This window comes from Somniosus microcephalus, chromosome 12 (genome assembly GCF_052327205.1).
Source record: "Somniosus microcephalus isolate GS21.2 chromosome 12, FLI_Smic_1.0, whole genome shotgun sequence".
Lineage (NCBI taxonomy): Eukaryota > Metazoa > Chordata > Chondrichthyes > Squaliformes > Somniosidae > Somniosus > Somniosus microcephalus.
Window position 1 is genome coordinate 158,641,739 of NC_140998.1, and position 22,285 is coordinate 158,664,023.

Below are 22,285 nucleotides of genomic sequence, written 5' to 3' on the forward strand. Positions count from 1 at the left end.
AGGGCAGATGACCAAAAGCTTGGTCAAAGAGGTAGGTTTTAAGGAACGTCTTAAAGGAGGAGAAAGGTAGAGAGGCAGAGAGGTTTAGGGAGGGAATTCCAGAGCTTAGGGCCTTGGCAGCTGAAGGCATGGCCACCAATGGTCGAGCGATTAAAATTGGGGATGCTCAAGAGGCCAAAATTAGAGGGGCACAGATATCCCGGGGGGTTGTGGGGCTGAAGGAGATTACAGAAATAGGGAGGGACGAGGCTATGGAGGGATTTGAAAACAAGGATGAGAATTTTAAAATAACTTGATAGTCAGCAAACTTAGATGTACAAATCCCAATATCCTTAGCTATCAAAAATCTATCAATCGCAGTCTTGAAAGCTCCAACTGTCCCAGCATCCGCTGCCTTTTGGGACAGCGACCCCCAGATCTCTGCTACACTTTGTGAAAAACTGCTTCCCGATATCCCTCCTAAATGGCCTAGCTCTAATTTTAAGTTTATGTCACGTCATTCTCAATTCTCCCACCAGAGGAAATAGTTTCTCTCTATGTACCATATCAATGTTTAAAAAACATTTTAAACACTGTGATTATTCATTCCTCACATAGGTTCGAGTCACCATAGTGCCAACTATTAAAATAGGGTAAGCTGCCTACAGTTTGACTTTGAGGACTGATCTGTTGAAAAGAACAATTTTGCAAGAAACAGCAGTATTCAGTAAAATTGCAAAAACTGCTCCACTTAGCTGCCTTATAAATTAAGTCCAGAGTAACTCGAGATAATTATGAGATGCTATGTTCTGATGGTTGTTGATCTACTGAGCAATATACTTGATGATGGTGCCTAAAGTTTTATTGCATTTTATTTTGGTGATTTAAGATCTATTGGTCTAGTTTGGTAACATCCATAACACGATTCTATCAGAGGAATGTAGATGCGAACTGACCACTATTTTCTTGGAAAATAAGAGAATGCAAAATAATTTTGTTAAAAACTGTGGATGAAGTTTAAGGGTAGTTTTGTGCAAACGACATACAAAATACATCAGATCTATGACAACAGCCTGAAACTCATGCACTCAAATATGCCAAAACAAAGATCAAAAGTATCTAAAGACAAATGAATCAATGAAGACAATGACACCATAAAATGATTGAGGGTCAGACAAAAGGCATAATCTTGCTCGTTTCCATAATGAACTTAATACACTGCGTGCACAAATGAAAGAAAAGCTGATATTGTGGCGGAGCCACCAAAGGACTCGGATCGTTTGTATATAATTCCTTTAACAACATGTTAGCTACAGTCTGAGTCTGTATCTTTATTTATGCTGTTTAACTGTACAGAGTGTGGTTACTTTAACAGCGTGGCTAAAACGTGATGACGTCAGCCACGGGACTGCAGGGGCAGTCCTCGTGGAGCCTCCAGAGAGAGCAGACCTACATTCGATGTTATCCTGCAGTTTCTTGTTAAAGCCTGTTTGTTTCATTAAAGTTCGTTTTGTTTGATCGCCTGAGTAGAACTCAGACTTTTAGTTAGGAACCCACGTTCCTACAATATGGTCATTACATGGGAGGGGGAATTTTAACAAGGGGGGAGCAGGTGAGAGGGGGTTAAATGGGCAAAAATTCTGACCGCGTCGGGAAGCTGGCTCCAACCCGCCGACTTCCGGGTTTTACTGAGGCGGGACAAGGGGCAGGCAGCCAACACGCTCGCAGGAGGTGGGTTGGCATTTTAAATACGTTAATGAGGCTGGAAGCCTCAGATTTAACCTGCTTTAGCAGCTTTTAATGCAACCAGCCGGGTTTTCCTTCCTCCGGAAACCCGGCAGCTGCAGTGAGGCGAGCATAACCTCAGGGAGCACTCCTCGTGAGCCAGGAGTGCTTCCTCCCGGCTCCACCAAGCTCCCGATCATCGGACCTCCCTCCCCCAATAAACTCCCACCCACCCCCACGCGGGTTCGGGGATCAGAGCTACTTGGTCCTGCGGCATCCTCCAGAGTGCTCCCCGCCCGACTGGAAGCCAAGCCTGTCAATCAGGCTGACTTCTGGGCAGGAAATCAGTCAGGGCCAAAAGTCACATGCTGTGGAGTTAAAACCCCACGGCATGTGGGGAAGCCAAGACTTCTGGGTTTCCTGTCCGAAATTCCGCAACTCCCCGCCTATGCAACCCACCCCAGTAAATATCCAGCCCATTAAGTCTAATGGAGCCAGGTTTGCGACTTTAACCAAATTGCTGCAAAGCAAAACCATTAGAATACACCAATTAATAGCCACAAAGTGATGGTCAAACCAGGAATTACATTCCTTTAGAGAACATGATTTCTGGAAGTTTAAACCATGACTTAACAATCTGCTCCTTGAAACCCAACTTGCCGATTAAAGCCCCAAGTTAGCCATGCCAGATTTAATTGTTTGACAGAAAACTTAGTTTGTGAGGAAGAATTTGAGTTAGAGAGTCATTTGGCTTCAGCGGATCGGAGAATCAAACTTTACTCTGCATACCCAGATCCTTGTACCATTAATCTTGCTGAAACAGAGTTCCATAAAGCACATTTACCTTCAACATATTCAACTGTGCCGAATACAGTTGAACTTTTTGTTCATGGCAGATCAGTTTGGTCCTTGTCACAAAAGTGGTTTTCTTGGCACTCAGACAAGAACGAAACTGTTGCAACTGAAAAGAAAAAGAACAAGTCACTATAAGCCAAGTTAAAGATTCTCGAGCCATTTTCCATTGTTGCAAGTTATTCCGAGGCTCATCTACTTCCATTGCCGTAAACCTCAGATGAGCCTCTTTTTGCAGAGATTACTAATTTAACAAATCGAACGCAACAGCTCATCTTAAAATGCAGCAAAAATGTGTTGGTACAACTAATCTAATTTAGGCCAGAACTGACCATCAATGATGGAGGGCTGAGGGCAGCCATGGAACTGAACTTCAACATGAGTTATCTTCTTCAGGAGCGAAGAAAAATGAGCAAGAAACAGCAATTACAAATTTTAATTAGGAAAGAATAAATAACTGAACATCGGCCAATTTAAGCACTTTAATTAATTTCTTACCTCCTCTTGTGTCATTTGCGTCACTTCTTTCCACAGAGGAAGGTTCACCTCTGACAGGAGTTTATCAAGGTCTAACAACTGGTCCTTCAGTCTGTAAAGATAAAGGAAACCAGAACATTAGTCAATAAGGACTAAACGTTAGCTTATCCAGCCTTCCCCCCGCCCCCATACAAGTCTTCATTTTAAAGTTTGATCATTTTAAAATGTGAAAGTTTATTTTCTTAAGAAAGATTATTCAATTGGCTCTTCTTGCTGAATGATAACCTTAGGCACAACTGCAACTTACAAATCCATTCTTAAAATGTTTCAACAGAAAGTGCCGGCTTCTCCATAATGTACCAGTAGAATGAACTTGTTAGGGCCAGTGAACTTTGATGAGCTGAATTAGCCTTTTCTCGTCTCAGATGTTCCTTAGTTCTTCTGCCAATCAGGGGAATGGGATTAGAGTAGATAGCTCCAGCTGAAGGGTCAGTACGTTGGTGTGGCGGGCCAAATAACCTCCTGTCTATTGTTTATATTGTTGTAACCCCAATGGAGTCAAGAATATTCATCATTAAATAAAAACTGAAACAAAATGTATTTATTTTTAAAGAGACTCCTGGGAAGCTGTGTGGCACAGTGGACTAAAACAGTCCTTTTACTTCTGGCTCATGGATTTGAAGCGAGTCCACACTACTGGGATGAAAGTCTCCTCTTGCTGGCTGCAAGCATCCAACGTGAAATAAGTTTGTATACTCAATCCAGTTCCTTCTGGGTGGGGGAGGCAGAGGCGCAGCAACAACAAGCAGCATTCATATAGCACCTTTAACGTAGTAAAACATCCCAAGGCGCTTCACAGGAGCATCAAACAAAATTAGACGCCAAGCCACATAAGGTGATACTGGGGCAGATGACCAAAAGCTCGGTCAAAGAGGTAGGTTTTAAAGAACGTCTTAAAGGAAGAAAGAGAGGTAGAGAGGCAGAGAGATTTAGGGAGGGAATTCCAGAGCTTAGGGCCTGGGCAGCTGAAGGCATGGCCGCCAATGGTGGAGTGATTAAAATCGGGGATGCACAAGAGGCCAGAATTGGAGTAGCACAGAAATTGTTGTAGGACTGGAGAAGGTTAGAGAGAGAGGGAGGGGCAAGGCCATGGAGTGATTTGAAAACAAGGATGAGAATTTTAAAATCAAGGTGTTGCTCAACCAGGAGTCAATGTAGGTCAGCGAGCAGAGGGGTGATGGGTGAACGGGACTTGGTGAGAGTTAGGATACAGGCAGAGGAGTTTTGGATGAGCTCAAATTTACGGAGGGTGGAAGCTGGGAGACCGGCCAGGAGTGCGCTGGAATACTCAAGTCTAGACGTAACAAAAGGCATGGATGTGCGTTTCAGCAGCAGATGAGCTGAGGCAGGTGTGGAGTCGGGTGAGGTTACAGAGGTGGAAGTAAAAAAGACTTGCATTAATTTAGCACCTTTCACGACCTCATGACATCCCAAATGCTTTACAGCCAATGATGTACTTTTGAAGTGTAGTCACTGTAGTAATGGAGGAAACGCAGCAGCCAATTTAAACACAGCAAGCTCCCACAAACAGCAATGTGATAATGATGGTTTCTGTTTTTTTGTGATGTTGAGTGAGGGATAAATATTAGCCAAGACACCAGGAATATCTCCCCTGCTCTTCTTCGAAATAATACCACGGGATCCTTTACGTCCACTTGAGAGCAGACTGGGCCTCGGTTTAATGTCTCATCCTAAAGACAGCACCTCCAACAGTGCAGCACTCCCTCAGTAGGCGGTCTTAGTAATGGCATGGATGTGTGGTCGGAAGCTCATCTTGGGGTCAAATATGATACCAAGGTTGCCAACAGACTGGTTCAGCCTCAGACAGTTGCAGGAAGAGGGATGGAGATGGTGGTTAGGGAACGGAGTTTGTGGCGGGGACTGAAGACAATGGCTTTGGTCTTCCCAATAATTAGTTGGAGGAAATAGCACAAAGTGGTCAGTTTGTGATATCTAAATAACAATCACAATCAGAGAGGTCAAAAGCACAGGAGATGTTGGAAATGGAAAATATCTGGGGGTCCTACAGGAAACAAGTTTTGAGCAGCCTCAATCCAGTACCAAATAGGCACAGCAGTAAATGCCCCTCAACTCAGTACCAACTGGCAACATTTTTCAAGACGGTCCCAGGGTGGATGCTGTGAAATGGGAATGCCAAATTAGGGTAGTGGGAAGGGCTATTCTGGAGTCAGCATTAAGGCACAGCATTGTGGCAGAGGGATCTCAACTCCGCATTCTAATCAGCGTGATACTAAACATAGGAGTACTTGATGCTGATACTGGTTACCCAAAATGGCACGGACATCCTCACTCTCAAATGCAAGCACAATTCATCAAAAATGTCCTATTGGCAAAACTCTTTACATACAGGATAGTCTGAAATTAATGTTCTTTGTACAATGATATTGTGACAAGATTATTCTACTCTTATAATCCCTTGAATCTAACGACAGGAAGTAAATGTAATAAAATGTTCTTTATCTTGTGTGTGCGTCAGCGGTGGCTCAGTTGGTAGCACTCGCGCCCGAGTCAGAAGGTCGTGAATCAAGTCCCACTCCAGAGACCCGAGCACAAAAATCTAAGCTGACACTTCAGTGCAGTCCTTAGGGAGTGCTGCACTGTCAGAGTGCCGTCTTTCGGATGAGACGTTAAACCGAGGCCCTGTCTGCTCTCTCAGGTGGATGTAAAAGATCCTATTGCACTATTTTGAAGAAGAGCAGGGAAGTTATCCATGGTGTCCTGCCCAATATTTATCCTTCACTCAACATCACTAAAACAGATTATCTGGTCATTATCACGTTGCTGTTTGTGGGAGCTTGCTGTGCGCAAATTGACTGTCACGTTTTCTACATTACAGTTACTTAAAAAGTACTTCATTGGCTGTAAAGTGCTTTGGGACCTCCTTTAGGTCATGAAAGGCGCTATATAAATGCAAGTCTTTGTGTCTTTTTTGTAGGGTAATCCTTTAAAACAAAATGTTAGTTAGTAGGACACAAAACACAAACTAGTTTAATACAGTCCCCACTGCTTATGCGAACATGATTTGCCTGCTGTATGCGATGGCTGGTAGAACATGGTAGTGTTATTACAGTATTCTACTAAATAACAAACCTTTTGCCCAATTTCCAGCTCCACGCTGACCTGCAGCTTTATTTAAATTGTGTCAGTGTTTAGTACAAACTGTAACCCCACACCACTTGGAGGGCATTAGAAGGGTTTAAATACATAAAGGTCATTGAACATTAACAGATGTTATTTACTTATGTTTGTTCTTCAGCTTAAATGAGGTGCGAACTAGTTGAGTAAGCACAGTTGTTTGACCAAAATAAACCGTAAGACGCTATAACAGACAACTTTGAAATTGCCGTTTATACATTTGCATTATGGTTAGCGCTTTTTGGCCGATAATGAATTTCAATATAGATAAGTGTGAGGTTGTGGGGGACTACGGTCTCCCGTGTAAAGAAATAGGTCTTTACTCCAACTCTCACAATACAGTACTGAATTCATGAAGCCTGCGAACCTGTGATGACTCACGGATTGGTCACCTGCTGGAACCTGATTGGTTTTCCTTCTCTCAGCAGCAGGCAAGTTTGAACGTGCCTTATTCCTCTCAGCTTGCAACTGTCTTGCGGGGGGAGGGGAATACAGCAGTTAAAAGGGGATTATACAGGTTTATCTACATACACAGTGTTTCCCCAATGTGGCAACGTCACATACGCCCCCCCCCCCCCCCCAGAATCCTCGTTAACTGTAAAAGTCAGTCTCTGCGGAGGTTTGACCAAGCGGCCGTAGCGGCTGTAGTAGCCGTAGCGGCTGTAGTAGCCATCTGGCGTGCGAGGGGGGCTGCCTGGGAGGTCGGCCGGTTGGTTCGTCGGCTGGTCTGCCGGTGGGCTGGCTGGACGGGCTGCCGAAGGTGGGGCGGCGGCCGGGAAGTAAGGTTCTGGCGTGTCTTGGTCCTCTTGTGGGGCCGCCGCCAACGCGGGAGGTCTGCCCCGCCGTGGGGGAAGAGCCGGCCGAAACGGGAAGCTGAGGTCCAGGTGCGCCGGTTTGAGGCGATCTACTGAAATAAGGTCCGGCTTCCCGCCGACATCGATAAGAAAAGCTGTGTCCCCCGTCTCCAATACTGGGAAGGGGCCGGTGTATGGTGCCTGCAGCGGGCCTCTGTGCGCGTCCCGGCGCACGAAGACGAACTCCGCATGTCGTAAGTCTCGAGGCACGTAGGACGGCTGTGGGCCGTGTTGCGAAGTGGGCACTGGACGGAATTGCTGGGCCGCGTCCTGGTGCAGGGAAAGCTGTCTGGCGGCCGACCACGGCTCCGTTGTCAGGGGGAGGAAGTCGCCTGGTACTCTGAGCGGTTGGCCGTAGACCATCTCGGCCGCAGAGGCGCGGAGGTCCTCTTTGGGCGCGGTACGCAATCCCAGGAGAACCCAGGGTAGTTTGTCGATCCAGCTGGTGTCGGCCAGGCTGGCGCGGAGGGAGGCTTTCAAAGAACGATGAAAGCGCTCGCATAGCCCGTTGGCCTGCGGGTGGTAGGCTGTTGTCCTGTGCAACTTGGTGCCAAGGCCGGCAATGATGGCATTCCACAAGTGGGAGGTGAACTGGGGGCCTCTGGCCGAGGATATGTCGGTCGGCACGCCAAACCGGGCCACCCATGTCGAGACGAATGCTCGCGCGACGTCGGTCGTGGTGGTGGAGGCGAGGGGAACCACCTCGGGCCATCTGGTGGTGCGGTCGACGATCGTGAGGTGTGTAAAACCGTGCGACGGCGGCAAGGGGCCTACCAGATCGACGTGGACGTGGTCGAAACGCCTCTCGGGCACCGGGAAACACTCCAATGGCGCCTTGATGTGCTGCTGGACCTTAGCGTGCTGACACGGCACGCATGTGTTGGTCCAGTCTCTCACATCCTTGTGGAGTCCAGGTCAGACGAACTTGGCGGACATAAGTTTGAGACGCACGCATCCCTGGATGTGAAAGGCCGTGGATGGTGTCAAAAACTCGCTTGCGCCAGGCGGATGGAACGACCGGCCTAGGCGAGGGGACTGAGACGTCGCACAGGAGGGTTGTGCCGGCTGCGTGGAAGTGGATGTCGGCCAGGGTGAGGCTGGTAGTTGACGTCCTCAGGGCCTGGATCTCCATGTCGGCAGCCTGGTCTCTTGCCATGCTGGCGTAGTCGACGCCCAGGTGCACTGCGTGGAGCGAGGGTCTTGAGAGGCAGTCGGCCACCAAATTGTCCTTGCCGGCGACGTGGCGGATGTCCGTGGTGAACTCCGAGATGAAGTTGAGTTGGCGCTGTTGGCGCGCGGACCAGGGTTCGGTTACTTTGGCCATGGCGAAAGTGAGCGGCTTGTGGTCCACGAATGCGGTGAACGGCCGGCCTTCCAGAAGGAAACGGAAGTGCCGGATTGCCAGGAACAGAAGCTCTGTCGAACGTGCTGTAGGCCTGCTCATTCTTGCGCAGCAGTCGGCTGAAAAATGCCAGTGGCTGCCACGCGCCTTCGACCCACTGTTGGACGGCGCCGATGGCGTAATCCGAGGCGTCCGTGGTAAGGGCGGTCTTGGCGCCCGGGATGGGGTGGGCCAGTAGTGTGGCGTTGGCCAAGGCGCTTTTGGTCTGGTGGAAGGCTGTCGCCATCTCGCTGGACCAGGTGAGTTGCTCTTTGCCCGTTTTGCCCCTGGTGGCTTTGTAGAAGGGGCGCATAAGTGCAGCGGCCTTGGGCACGAACCGGTGATAGAAATTGACCATCCCCCAAAATTCCTGCAGCGCCTTAACCGAGGTGGGCTGGGGAAAGTCCGCCACCGCCTGCACCTTGGAAAGTAGGGGAATGGCTCCCCTTGGCGAGATTCTGTGGCCGAGAAAGTCAATTTGGGCTGCTCCGAACTGGCATTTGGCCGGGTTGACGATTAGCCCGTGTTGGCTGAGGCGCTGGAAAAGGGAGCGCAAATGCGCGATGTGCTCGGCCTTGCTGGTACTGGCCACGAGGATATCATCCAGATAGACGAACAGGAAGCTCAGGTCCCGTAGGACGGAGTCCATGAGCCGTTGGAAGGCCTGTGCGGCGTTCTTAAGCCCAAAGGGCATGCGCAGGAACTCGAACAGTCCGAAGGGGGTGATGACTGCCGTCTTCTGGACGTCTGCGTGGTGGACGGGGACCTGATGGTAGCCACGAATCAGGCCGACCTTGGAAAAGACGGACTTTCCTGCTAGATGTGCCGAGAAGTCTTGGATGTGCGGAATGGGGTATCTATCGGGCGTGGTGGCGTTGTTGAGCCGTCTGTAGTCGCCGCAGGGGCACCAGCCACCGCCCGGCTTGGGCACAATGTGGAGGGGGGACGACCAAGGGCTGTTCGAGCGGCGGATGATGCCCAGTTTTTCCATCGTGGCGAATTCTTCCTTGGCCACCGCCATCTTGGCTGGGTCCAGGCGTCTGGCTCGAGCGAACACTGGTGGTCCCGTAGTGGCGATGTGGTGCTCGACCCCATGCTTGGCTGCCGCGGCTGAGAAGGTCGGTTGTGTGAGCCTCGGGAAATCTGCGAGTAGGCGGGCGTAGTCGTCATGCGCCGGGGCAGAGCAGGACCAGACGAGGGCCGGGCTGTTGCTCTGCTGGCAGGCCAGTGAAGCGAAAGTTGCTGCGTCGATCAGGCGCCTGTCGCGGACGTCGACCAGGAGTTCATGGGCGCAAAGAAAATCGGTGCCCAGCAAAGGATGTGCCACCGAGGCCGTCACGAAATCCCAAGTAAATCGCTGGCCGTTGAAACAAACCTCGGCCCGTCGCTTTCCGAAAGTAGCGATGGCTGCGCCATTTGCCGCCACGAAGGGTGGGCCGCTGCGGCCTGCCTGGATGTCGAGCTGGGAGGCAGGAATTATGCTGTATTGGGCTCCGGTGTCGCAAAGGAATCTGCGCCCTGAAAGAGAGTCGGTTATGTACAGCAGTTTACCTGCAGTGCCGATGGCCATCGTGGCGGCGGTCGAGCGGGCCTCGGCGGCGGCGCAGGGCTGGTGCGTAGGGCCGGGCGGCCATCTTGGTTTGATCGAAAGAGCAGGGTGCTCTGCAGCATTGGGCCTTGTGGCCGAAACGCGCATGGTAGTAGCATAGTTCTGCGGCCTGGCGTGGCGGCACGCGCTCGGTGGTGTCGGGGAGCCTCGCGGCTGCACAGCCGAGTTGGGCGACGGCGAAAACTTTGTCCGCGGCGGCTGCCAGTTGTATGCAGTCCGTGATCGGGGACCCCGCGAGGGCAGTCTGTACCTGCTGAGGAAGCAGGCTGAGGAAAAGGGCCCGAAACAAAAAGCACTGCGGTTCAGAGCCCAGGGGCACAAGCATCCGGCTCATCAACTGGGTCGGGGTAGAATCGCCGAGGCCTGGTAGTGAGAGAAGCCTGCGGGCCCTCTCCTCCTTGGACAGGCCGTAAGCCTGCAGCAAGCGGCCCTTAATGGTTGAGTACTTGCCGGTCTGTGGTGGGTTCCCCAGCAGGTCGAGAACTTCGGCGGTAGAGCTTGCTAGTGCTGAGACTACGTGGAGGTACCTTTCTTCATCGTCTTGAACCCTGCGAAGGGTGAATTGGGCCTCCGAGTGCACGAACCAAGCTGGTGCTTGGTGTTCCCAGAAGGTGGGGAGCTTCAAGGACGCGGCGCCAGCCAACATCAGGCTGCTGCTGGTTGCCATCGGGTCGTTGCTGGCCTCTGTAGGGCTGCGTGAGTCGGGGGCTTCGGCCGCCGACATTCGGGGTCACCAATGTGGGGGACTACGGTCTCCCGTGTAAAGAACTAGGCAACAGAGCGAGCTACAAGAAATAGGTCTTTACTCCAACTCTCACAATACAGTACTGAATTCGTGAAGCCCGCGAACCTGTGATGACTCACGGATTGGTCACCTGCTGGAACCTGATAGAAGGAAAACCAATCAGCAGCAGGCAAGTCTGAACGTGCCTTATTCCTCTCAGCTTGCAACTGTCTTGCGGGGGGAGGGGAATACAGCAGTTAAAAGGGGATTATACAGGTTTATCTACATGCACACAGTGTTTCCCCAATGTGGCAACGCCACAAGGTGGTGTATTTTGGTAGAAGGAATAAGGAGGCCACATTCTCCTTGGAAAGCAAGAGTCTAAATGGGGTAGAGGAACAAGGGGATCTAGGGATACAGATACACAAATGATTAAAAGTAGCAATGCAGGTCAATAGGACCATAAAAAGTGCAAGCAAAGCACTGGGGGTTAATTTCTATCGGAATAGAATTGAAAAGCAGAGAAGTTATGTGAAACTTATATAGAACCCTGGTTAGGTCACACTTAGAATACTGTGCACAGTTCTGTTCTCTGTATTACAAAAGGAGATAGAGGCACTGGAGAAGGTGCAACAAAGCTTTACAAGGATGATACTAGAACTGAGAGGTTTTAACCATCAGGAAAGACTAAACAGGCTGAGGCTCTTTTCTCTAGAAAATAGAAGACTGAGAGGTGACCTGATAGAGGTCTTTAAAATTATGAAGTGATTTGATAGGGTAGACGTAGAGAAGATGTGTCCACTTGTGTGGGGGGGCAGGGGGGGGAAGTCAAAAACTAGGGGTCATAAATATAAGCTAGTCATTAATAATTCCAATAAAGAATTCAGGAGAAACTTCTTTACCCAGAGTGTGTTAGAATGTGGAACTTGCTACCATATGGAGTAGTTGAGATAATACCATAGAAGCATTTAAGAGGAAGCTAGATAAGTATGAGGGAGAAAGGAATAGAAGGATATGCTGAGAGAGTTGGATGAAGTAGAGTGGGAGGACACTCGTGTGGAGCATAAACACCAGCACAGTCCAGTTGGGCCAAATGGCCTGTTTCTGTGCTGTAAATTCTTTGTAATAAGTGACTGCCTGTTTTAAATGTGGACTTTTCAAAGTGGTGGCGACTGTACCAGAAAAGTCCTACAATTAATAGGTCACATTTACTGGCTGTTAGATTAACCCAATTCTGACATCTAAATTCATACTAGTTCAGTTCTGGTAGAGCAGTCAAGAGTTATCAGCAACATTAGCTTTTAATGCTAAATAGTAGAGTAATCTGGATCAATCCATTTTTGTTACCAGTCTAATATAGCTACAGGAAACTTTCTGGTATCTGGCACTGACTGGACCGAGCTGGTGCCGTACCATCAAAACTGCCATAGAAACCAGCGCTAATGTTAAAACATACGGAGCTTTTGAGCTCTGTGAATCAACAAACCCTGTTGCTTAGCAACAGCTTCAAAACAGTCGGCCGCAGCTTAAAAGCGTCTCTGTAGCTAAGCAACAGCTTCAGCTAGACCTTGCAGAGCCTGACTGGAAAAAAAAAGCAACGAGAAGTAAAAAAACTTATAGGAAATGGCTCCTGACTTTTGCCGGTAGATAGAGCTTTCCGGACATTTAACCTCCGGTTAAACGAAAGTTTCCTGTATATGAATAATAATGCGCTTCAAGTAGGATAAAGAAATATTCAACTATATCTTCCGTTAGCAACGCCACTTTTTGAAATGTGAGAATTTCAATTTTTTTTATTAATTAGATGTTTCAGTGATAACTAGGTTAGCAAAATAAAAGACGTATTCTCAGAGTATACAGACTTGATCTTTCTGGATTACACTTCTGTACAAAGTAGAAACAATGATAAATCACAGACCACAGTTTTTAGCCTTCATGTGATCTAAACATTACAAGGGTCTTACTCAGCTATGGCTGCAGAGAGAGCATTGCTGTCCTCTTCATAGACTTCCCGCTTTGGTCGGTGAACAAACTTCACTGCCAGCCAATTTTCAAGTGCTGAGGCCTTGTCCAATTCAAGCTGACCAAGAAATCAACAAAATACATTAATAACCAGGCAAAGAAATGTTGTGAAACACAATTTAAATAGTTTCACAGAACTGATCCAAGTATTAGTAAAACAGTGAAAAATACCACTGGGGTAATGGTCCATTCTGGTGATTTAATGCAAGGACACACCACCCCTCCTAAAAAGCATACCATACCAACTCCAAGAAACAATGCTACACTGAATTAATGAGTCCCTACTATAATTCTCTCCACATCTCAAAACAATTTTTCTGCCAAGTCTTAAGTTAATGGCCTGCATTTCACCTAGAGGAGAAAGTGTAACTTCATAAGCCTTTGTAACTGCCGAGTTAAGCTTTGGATTTACTGGAAGTACTAACCCAACAACGTACTGTCACTAATGTAGTGGTGCGCATATGAAATAGTTGTATTATGTCTGTTGTGTCAGCTGTGGCTCAGTTGCTAGCACTCTTGCCCCAGAGTCAGAAGGTTGTGGGTTCAAGTCCCACTCCAGAGACTGGAGCACATAAGCTAGGCTGACACTCCAGTGCAGTACTGTGGGACTGCTCGACGGTCCAAAGTGCCGTCTCTTGTAAGAGACGTTAAAGCTCTTAGGTGGACGTGAACGATCTCACTGCACTATTTGAAGACGACATGGGGAGTTCTCCTGATGTCCTAGCTAACATTCCTCAATCAACATCTAAAACAGATGATTTGATCATTTATTTCATTGCCGTTTGTGGGACCTTGCTATGTTTAAATTGGCCGCTGTGCTTCCTACATTACAATAAATGACTACACTTCAAAAGTACATAAGAACATAAGAAATAGGAGCAGGAGTAGGCCAATCGGCCGCTCGAGCCTGCTCCGCCAGTCAATAAGATCATGGCTGATCTGATCCTAACCGCCAATCCACTATCACAGAACCATCTCCTGAATCTAACAGAATTAGACACACGAAATAGGAGCAGGATCAGGCTACACGGCCCCTGGGCCCACTCCGCTACCCACAGGGCCATAACCGATCCGAACCTAGACTCATGTCCAAATTCCTGCCCGCTCCCCGTAACCCTTAATTCCCTTTACTTCTAGGAAACTGTCTATTTCTGTTTTAAATTTATGTAATGATGTAGCTTCTACAGCTTTTTGGGGCAGCATATTCCATGGACCTACCACCCTCTGAGTGAAGTAGTTCCTCCTCATCTCAGTTTTGAAAGAGCAGCCCCTTATTCTAAGACTATGCCCCCTAGTTCTAGTTTCACCCATCATCAGGAACATCTTCCCCGCATCCACCCGATCCAATCCCTTCACAATCTTATATGTTTCAATAAGATCGCCTCTCATTCTTCTGAACTCCAATGAGTAGAGTCCCAATCTACTCAACCTCTCCTCATATGTCCATCCCCTCATCCCTGGGATTAACCGAGTGAACCTTCTTTGTACTGACTCGAGAGCAAGTATGTCCTTTCTTAAGTATGGACACCAAAACTGTACGCAGTATTCCAGGTGCGGTCTCACCAATACCTTGTACAACTGAAGCAATACCTCCCTATTTTTATATTCTATCCCCCTAGCAATGAAAAGTACTTCATTGATCGTAAAGCGCTTTGGGATGTCCTGAAGTTGTAAAAGAAACTATAAAGTCTTTCTATCTATTTGAACTGCAAAAAAATCCAGCCATACAATTCTAGCTTTACACTTTCCAAACTTGAGAGAGAGCTTTAGAGCTGAGTAGCTCTGGGGGTTGAAGTACTGGCAGTTACAGGTCTGCCACTGCAGGTGGGAGCAATTTCAGTTACTGAATTAAGAATGTCACACAAGTACATTTTTTCCTACAGTAAGTGGTACCAATACACTGGTGAAAATACTCTAATTTGCTGTCCAATTTTTTTAAAACTTTTTTTTTTTTTTTTTTTTAAAAACAAGTTTAGTTTGCTTGAATTTGACATTGTGTGGGGAAATATAACTGTACAATTTAAAATGTGGCCATAATAAAATATTTTACAAATAGAATTTTGTAAGTGGAGTGTGGAGCACAGTCTAGAAGTTGCTAAAAACTGGTCGCTGCTTTTGATACCGGGACACTTGCTCCCACAATCAGTGCGGCTACCTATCGAGAAACCACCAGGCTTGCACCTGGGAATGATGGAGATGGGGAAATTATAACCACCAGTCAACAGCTTCCAAACTGTTGATAAAAGTGTGGCATTAACATTTTAGCCACGGCATTTGACATGAATGAAATGTGTAATTATTTAGAAACCTGTATGCTTACTGTCCATTTCCAATTGTCTGATTAGCAAACCAAATAACTGCTATGTTTCACCTATTATTATTCACTGCCAAGCTGGGCAACCAGATCATGCACTATTTCATCTCTCACTGGCTGCTGGGAAACCACATGACTGGTACTATTTATATTTGAATTATGCGGCTTGGCTCCTCTTTCAAACCTATAACCCTGGAGACAACAAAACCGTAAAAATCTTGCAACCTATATCAATTTAGACGGGGGCATTTAACTGCAGCTATTTCAAATTCTTGTATACGGTGATTGATATTTTTAAAAAAGGGACAGCCACCAAGACAAAATAAAACAAAAATGCATTCAAAGGTTTAAAACACACAAAAATGGCAACTCATTGGTTGACATTTTAATTGTGAAACACTGCTTTAGAAGGACATTCAGTATGTTACGAGATCAAAGTCTGAATATCTGTAGCTGCATTCTTACATCGACTTGTAGCTCACTCTGGCGAGATTTCTGAACATGCGTTTGAACTTTCAAGAGTTTGAAAAATTCTCGGACTGTAATCTGGCCATTCATCAATTTCTACAAAAAATTGTTCTTATGTCAGTTTGTACAGAACTGTACTGACTACAAGAGATTCTACATAAACACATACCAGATCCAGCCAGTATATGAAATTATACCTCCCCTTAGCACACATCCATTACATTCCTTTCACATTTAAGTGCCAAATTTCAATTTTTCACATTTGTAACCAAATTACGTATGGCCCCATTCTGTAGATCATGTTGCAACACTTGGGTTGTTCTAGTCTGTTAAACTACAGTAAGTTATAAAGGACACACGCTCACGTTATGAGCCCTTGCAGGGTGCCCTTGAGGTATGTGAAGTAGCAGAATATTGTTAAATAAGTATATAGTTTGAAACTTTCCACCTAAGCAAAGTTTTAACATTTATCTGAACACAGGAGTTGGCACAGTAGATCAATAGCCATATATCCAAATCCCCTCCTCAAATCACTATATTTTAAGTCATGGATCAAACAAGAGAATAAAATGAGCATACCTCATGCAACTCAGACTCTTCTAAAATCACTAGGGATGTATTCAGGTTACATTTCGGAGCTGAAAAAAGATAAAAATTGCACAGTGAAGCTCCAGATTGGTCAGCCATTTGAATTTTCCAACAGAACCTCAATGTTCCTTTCAACACAGCTATTCAACGTGACTGGTTTACAAGACCCTCTAAAGCTTTCAGCTGGCTGCCGTTACCTCAATTGAAGCTTTCTTTATCTTCCCCCCCCCCCCGCCTACATTAACTGCATGCAGTGATAGCACATGAGCAGTACTTTTAATACTATTTAAGTGATACAATCAATCTAATCGGATTCAGAAGATAGTCTGGTCAAATCTATATAATCATGGATGCGTCCCATCACTGCTAGACTAAAATTACTTTATGTACAATAAAATATTAAAATGTGGCATTTTAAAAGCATTGTTCCAACAAAACAAATGACAGACTATTAAAATAAGATTGGAAAATAGTCCTCATTTTCTATGGTCTTCGTGCACATCGTAGATTCTCACATGCTATATGTACATCACTAAGTACCATAAGCACTTAAAGCCACTAGAACTAAAGTAATATAGCTAGTTATGAAGTTGGATATTAAAGTAATGGCAGTCCTAGTTTAAGCAGGCTGAGATAGACCAGAAAGTCCCAGATTTGATCCATGTCCTGTGCTGAGTTAACTGATCTCTGCCAGCAAAGTGGTGCCACAATTGGCTTCAACACTTTGGGATTGGAGAGTGATCCCTGCTGGAAGTGGACTCATAGGGCAATTGGGGGAGAATGGTTATTGGTTTCAGCTGTAATATCCCACATGGTTTAACTCATGAATAATGACCATTTGAGTGAGGTACTAGAGAATGTTGGTTCAACCATATTGGAGTAAGGAGTCAGTGCCGTAAGAGGAGGAAGAGAAAACTTTTTTTTTTTTTTTTAAATAGTAGCGGAAATGCAGTTTTATTGCTCCTGCTCAGTCTTCAACTGCTAAAATGAAATAATTTGGACAAACATCTTTCCCGACCTTTTAATTTAAAAAGATCAGTTCACATTCTGTCCCATTTAAAACTGCATTGAGTAGAATACTCGTGGTTGTTCTCGTGAATACTGGATCGTTGTTTAATAAATATTCTGGTTAAGTTAGCCAGGGTAAAACCACAAGAATAGCCCTGCGATGGAATGCAGCACCATGCTTGTGACAGATTGACAGGTGATTAAGCTAGGGTACAGGACCAAGTCAGCATGTGTTGAAAACCCTGATATTGAAAAACAAACTGCACAATGCTTTTCCTCTGAAGGTCTAGAGCACACTGGTATTCCCGAGCTCAAATGTATGATAGTGAGGGGAAGCTCATAGCCAGACTTGCTCGATTTATCTGCCTTTACGTTCCTTTTGATCAAACTTTTGCCAGGTAATGATCTTTTAGAAAGATCCATTCTGCCGAAAACAAAAGTAATTGTTCTTTCTCTACCTCTGCAAACTCTAGGGGACATGCAGGCACATTGTGTGTGGAGGCGGGAGACGTCGGTAAGGTTCTTAATGAATACTTTGCGTCTGTTTTCACAAAGGAGAGGGGGAAAGCAGACATTGCAGTCAGGGAGGAGGAGTGTGAAATATTAGATGAAATAAACAGTGAGAGAGGAAGTATTAAGGGGTTTAGCAGCTTTAAAAGTGGATAAATCCCCAGGCCCAGATGAAATGTATCCCAGGCTGTTAAGCGAAGCAAAAGAGGAAATAGCAGAGGCCCTGACCATCATTTTCCAATCTTCTCTGGCTTCAGGTGTGGTGCCGGAGGACTGCTAATGTGGTACCCTTGTTTAAAAAGGGAGAAAAGCATAGACCGAGTAATTACAGGCCAGTCAGCCTAACCTCGGTGGTGGAAAAATTATTGGAAAGAATTCTGAAGGACAGGATAAATCTTCATTTAGAAAGACACGGCTTAATCAAGGATAGTCAGCACGGATTTGTTAACGGAAGGTCGTGTCTGACAAACTTGATTGAATTTTTGGAGGTAACAAGGAGGGTAGTGTGTTTGATGTAGTGTATTTGGACTTTAGCAAGGCTTTTGATAAGGTTCCACGTGGTAGACTGTTCATAAAGTTAAAAGCCCATGGGATCCAGGGCAAAGCATCAAGTTGGATTCAAAACTGGCTCGGAGACAGGAAGCAGAGGGTAATGGTTGATGGGTGTTTTTGTGACTGGAAGGCTGTTTCCAGTGGGGTTCCGCAGGGCTCAGTACAGGAAACTTTGTTTTATCCGGAGGTTAACTGTCCGGAATGCTCGATCCACCGGCAAAATTCAGGAGTCGGTTCAGTAAGTTTTTTTTTCTTTTCGTTGCTTTTTTTTCACCAGTCAGGCTCTGCAAGGTCTAGCTAAAGCTGTTGCTTAGCTACAGAGACGCTTGCAAGCTACGGCCGACTGTTTAGAAGCTGTAGGGTTTGTTGCTAGATACGGAGCCAGAGCTCCGTATGTTTTAACATTACCGCTGGTTTGTCCGGCAGTTTTGATGGGACGGCAACAGCTCGGTCCCGTTGGTGCCGGATATCACAAAGTTTCCTGTACTAGGTCCCTTGCTTTTTATGGTATATATCAATGATCTAGACTTGAATATAGGGGGTACGATTAAGAAGTTTGCAGATGATACTAAAATCGGCTGTGTGGTTGATACTGAAGAAGGAAGCTGTAGACTGCAGGAAGACATCAATAAATTGGTCAAGTGGGCAGAACAGTGGCAAATGAAATTCAATCCGGAGAAGTGTGAGGTAATGCATTTGGAGAGAGCTAACAAGGAAAGGGAATACACATTAAATGGTAGGACACAGTAGTGTAGTGGAACAAAGGGACCTTGGAGTGCATGTCCACAGATCCCTGGAGGTAGCAGGCCAGGTAGATAAGGTGGTTAAGGCGGCATACGAATGCTTGCCTTTATTAGTAGAGGCAGAGAATACAAGAGCAGGGGGGTTATGCTTCAACAGAGGCCAGTGTCGGGAGGAGCAGAGAGCGGCGGTACAATGAGTACTTAAACTCACTTTTGCGGGCTTTCTTTCAGAGGCTTACCAATCTCAGACCGGTGGTGGCATTCCGGAGCCACGTCACGATTCAAAAAGTGACGCGGGCAAGAGGAAGCAGCTGACTGGGTGAGTATTGTAGTGTATGTACCTTTAAGAGGAACTATGTTTTTGAAGCCCCTGTATGCTGTAGTACCAGTAGAGACCACTCGGGTATATAAGCCTGTGTAGCGTCTTGTGTTGTTAGTTCACCTCCAGACTTTGTTAAATCAACTCCTGCATTCCATGTCTCCATTAACACACGGATCTAACAGTGGCGACGAGTTAGAAATGAACTTAGCTGCAATTCGGCAGCACCTCAAGGGGATCGATTCCTCAGACGAAGGTTGAAGCCAGAAAAAAAATAAAAAATAAAATAACTCGAAGAAACTCGAAAACGAGGGCCAGGCTTGGTCTCCAGTCTGTGGTTTCCCCAGCTAAACGGGCTGGTGGCAGGTAGTGCACTGATCCTTCCTGGGCTGCGGCGGGCTAGAGCTCGATCGGGTGGCTCTGCAACGGGGCCGGGCAGCGAGTCGGGAAGCAGAAGCAAAGAGAGAGAGAGGGTGGAGCACTCAGGGCGCGGCCGGTGCTGCAAAGCAGGTCGGCGTTTGGACCGAGCAGAGGGAGGGGAAAGTCCCAGAGGGTCCGCTCCACGACGGGAACGGTTCTCCAAGTAACGGAGAAACTATTGAAGCGATATATAAAAAAAAATAGAAATACCTCGAAAAGCTGCAGGTCGCAACGGGAACCGCGGAGAACAGCGTTGGCAGCAGCGGCAGCAGCAGGAAAGCACGGGAGGCGCCATCTTAACTCGGTGGGGAAGAAAGAAAAGCTCGGGAAGCGCCATTTTAGATTTTCAAGATGCCGAAGACTGGCAATATTACTGCTTTCGATAGTGATATAGAAGATTGGACCACATATGTGGAAAGAGTGGAGGTATATTGCAAGGCGAATGAAGTAGCGGATGATAAAAAGGCATCGGTACTTCTAAATCTGATGGGCGCAAGGACATACGGGCTGTTACGAAACGTGATCACTCCAGCCAAACCGATGGACAAGAATTTTAAGGAGATTGTTGATACCTTACAGGAGCACTTAAACCCAACACCGCTGCTGATAGCGGAACGATTCAAATTCTTCAGGAGGAATCAGCACAAGAATGAAAGTAACGCTGATTACCTCACCGAATTACGAAAGCTGTCAAAGCACTGCCAATTCGGGGCAGGACTGGCAGATTCTCTACGAGACAAATTCGTCTGCGGTCTCCTAAGCGAAGGAACACAGAAAAGACTACTTTCTGAGAAAGATTTGACACTGGACAAGGCTTTCAGTGTGGCTGTATCATACGAAGCAGCAGCAAGAGGAGCTGCAGAGATACAGCAAAAGCCACAGGACTTCGGCACCCATGAAATGACACGGGGTTTCGAGAGATGTTATCGCTGCGGCAGATCCACCCATGACCAGAAGGACTGCTGGTTCAAGGACAAAGCATGCAGGCAATGCGGAAAGATGGGACACATTGCACGTGTATGCAGATCTGGAAAGAAATCCGCTGACAGTAAAAAGGTCAATAAGGAAAAGTACAGAAAGGTACAAATGATGACGGACAGTAGCTCCGAAGACCAGAAGAGCGATAGCGACTCCGGAAACAAGAGACTAAACTGTCTCAAATTACATAATGTAATTGCCAAAGAAGATTACCAGACCATTTGGGTTACCCTCACGATAGCGGGGTCCCCAGTCAAAATGGAGCTAGATACAGGATCAGCTCTGACCGTCATGAGTCGACGGGATTACGAGCGGCTATTTCCGCATATACCTTTGAAAGACACATCCATTGTCTTGAAGGCATATACGGGGCAGAAAGTATACCCCAGAGGGAAAATAAGGGTGCCTGTTGTATACAACGGCAAGGAAATACAGAAGTTGTATTTATACGTTCTGCAAGATGGTGGTCCGCCGTTGTTGGGATGTGAATGGATCAGAAAGATACGTTTAGACTGGCACTCCATTCAGGCACTGACGGTGACTAGTAAGAAGAAAAACGATGATGATGTCATACCTGGACGATTAAAAGAAATCTTGGCTAACGCCAAAGAAGTGTTTCAACAGGAACTAGGAACCCTGAAAGGCGCTACCGCCTCAATAAAAGTGGAAGATGCGGCAATTCCCAAATTTTTTAAGGCAAGACCGGTGCCATACGCAATTCGTCCAGCAGTCGAGGCAGAGCTGGAGAATTTGGAAAAGGCAGGCGTATTATCCAAAATAGATTGGAGCGAGTGGGCAACACCCATCGTTCCAATCATGAAAAAAGCATTGAATAATGATAAATCTGAAGAACAGAGAAAAGTTCGCACCTGTGGGGACTTCAAGGTGACTGTAAACCCGGTTCTTCACACGGTACAGTATCCTCTTCCGAGGATAGAAGATATTTTCGCCTCACTATCCGGAGGGAAACGTTTCACCAAAATTGACTTAGCACAGGCATATCTACAGATGGAGGTTGAGGAGGCCTCTAAAAAGTATCTCACGATAAATACACACAAAGGCCTGTACCAGTACAATCGACTGGTTTTCGGAGTGGCATCAGCTCCGGCTATCTGGCAAAGAGCTATGGAGCACGTCCTGCAAGGGATTCCGGGGACTCAATGCTACCTAGACGACATCCTTGTAACAGGAGAAAACGACAACGAGCACCTTGCCAACTTGGAGCAGGTGCTCACGAGGCTGAGAGAATGGGGCCTACGAGCAAATCGCCCCAAATGCGAATTTGTCCAGAAACAAATATCATATTGTGGCCATGTCATTAACGAAGAAGGGTTGCATAAGTCACCTGAAAAAATTGAAGCGGTCATAAAGGCCCCAGTGCCTGAAAATGTCTCACAATTAAGGTCGTTCCTGGGATTAGTAAATTACTATCATAAATTTTTACCAAACTTGTCGACGGTTCTGCACCCGCTTAACGCACTGCTATAAACGAGAGTAGTTTGGAAATGGAGCGAAGACTGTAAATGTGCCTTCCATAAATGCAAAG

At 46.5% G+C, this 22,285-nt stretch overlaps 1 protein-coding gene across 1 annotated transcript in view; it reads right to left on the minus strand.

Annotated features, from left to right (window-relative positions):
• Nucleotides 1-22,285, minus strand: part of LOC147109624 (uncharacterized) — a 103,579-nt gene that overhangs the window by 35,855 nt on the left and 45,439 nt on the right. Inside the window, exons 7-11 of the mRNA XM_086003698.1 lie at nucleotides 16,201-16,259; nucleotides 15,619-15,717; nucleotides 12,782-12,897; nucleotides 3,055-3,145; nucleotides 2,549-2,665 (exon numbers count right to left, since the gene is read on the minus strand). Coding sequence (XP_085859824.1) covers nucleotides 2,549-2,665; nucleotides 3,055-3,145; nucleotides 12,782-12,897; nucleotides 15,619-15,717; nucleotides 16,201-16,259 — 482 coding nt within the window. The remainder of the gene's footprint in view (nucleotides 1-2,548; nucleotides 2,666-3,054; nucleotides 3,146-12,781; nucleotides 12,898-15,618; nucleotides 15,718-16,200; nucleotides 16,260-22,285) is intronic.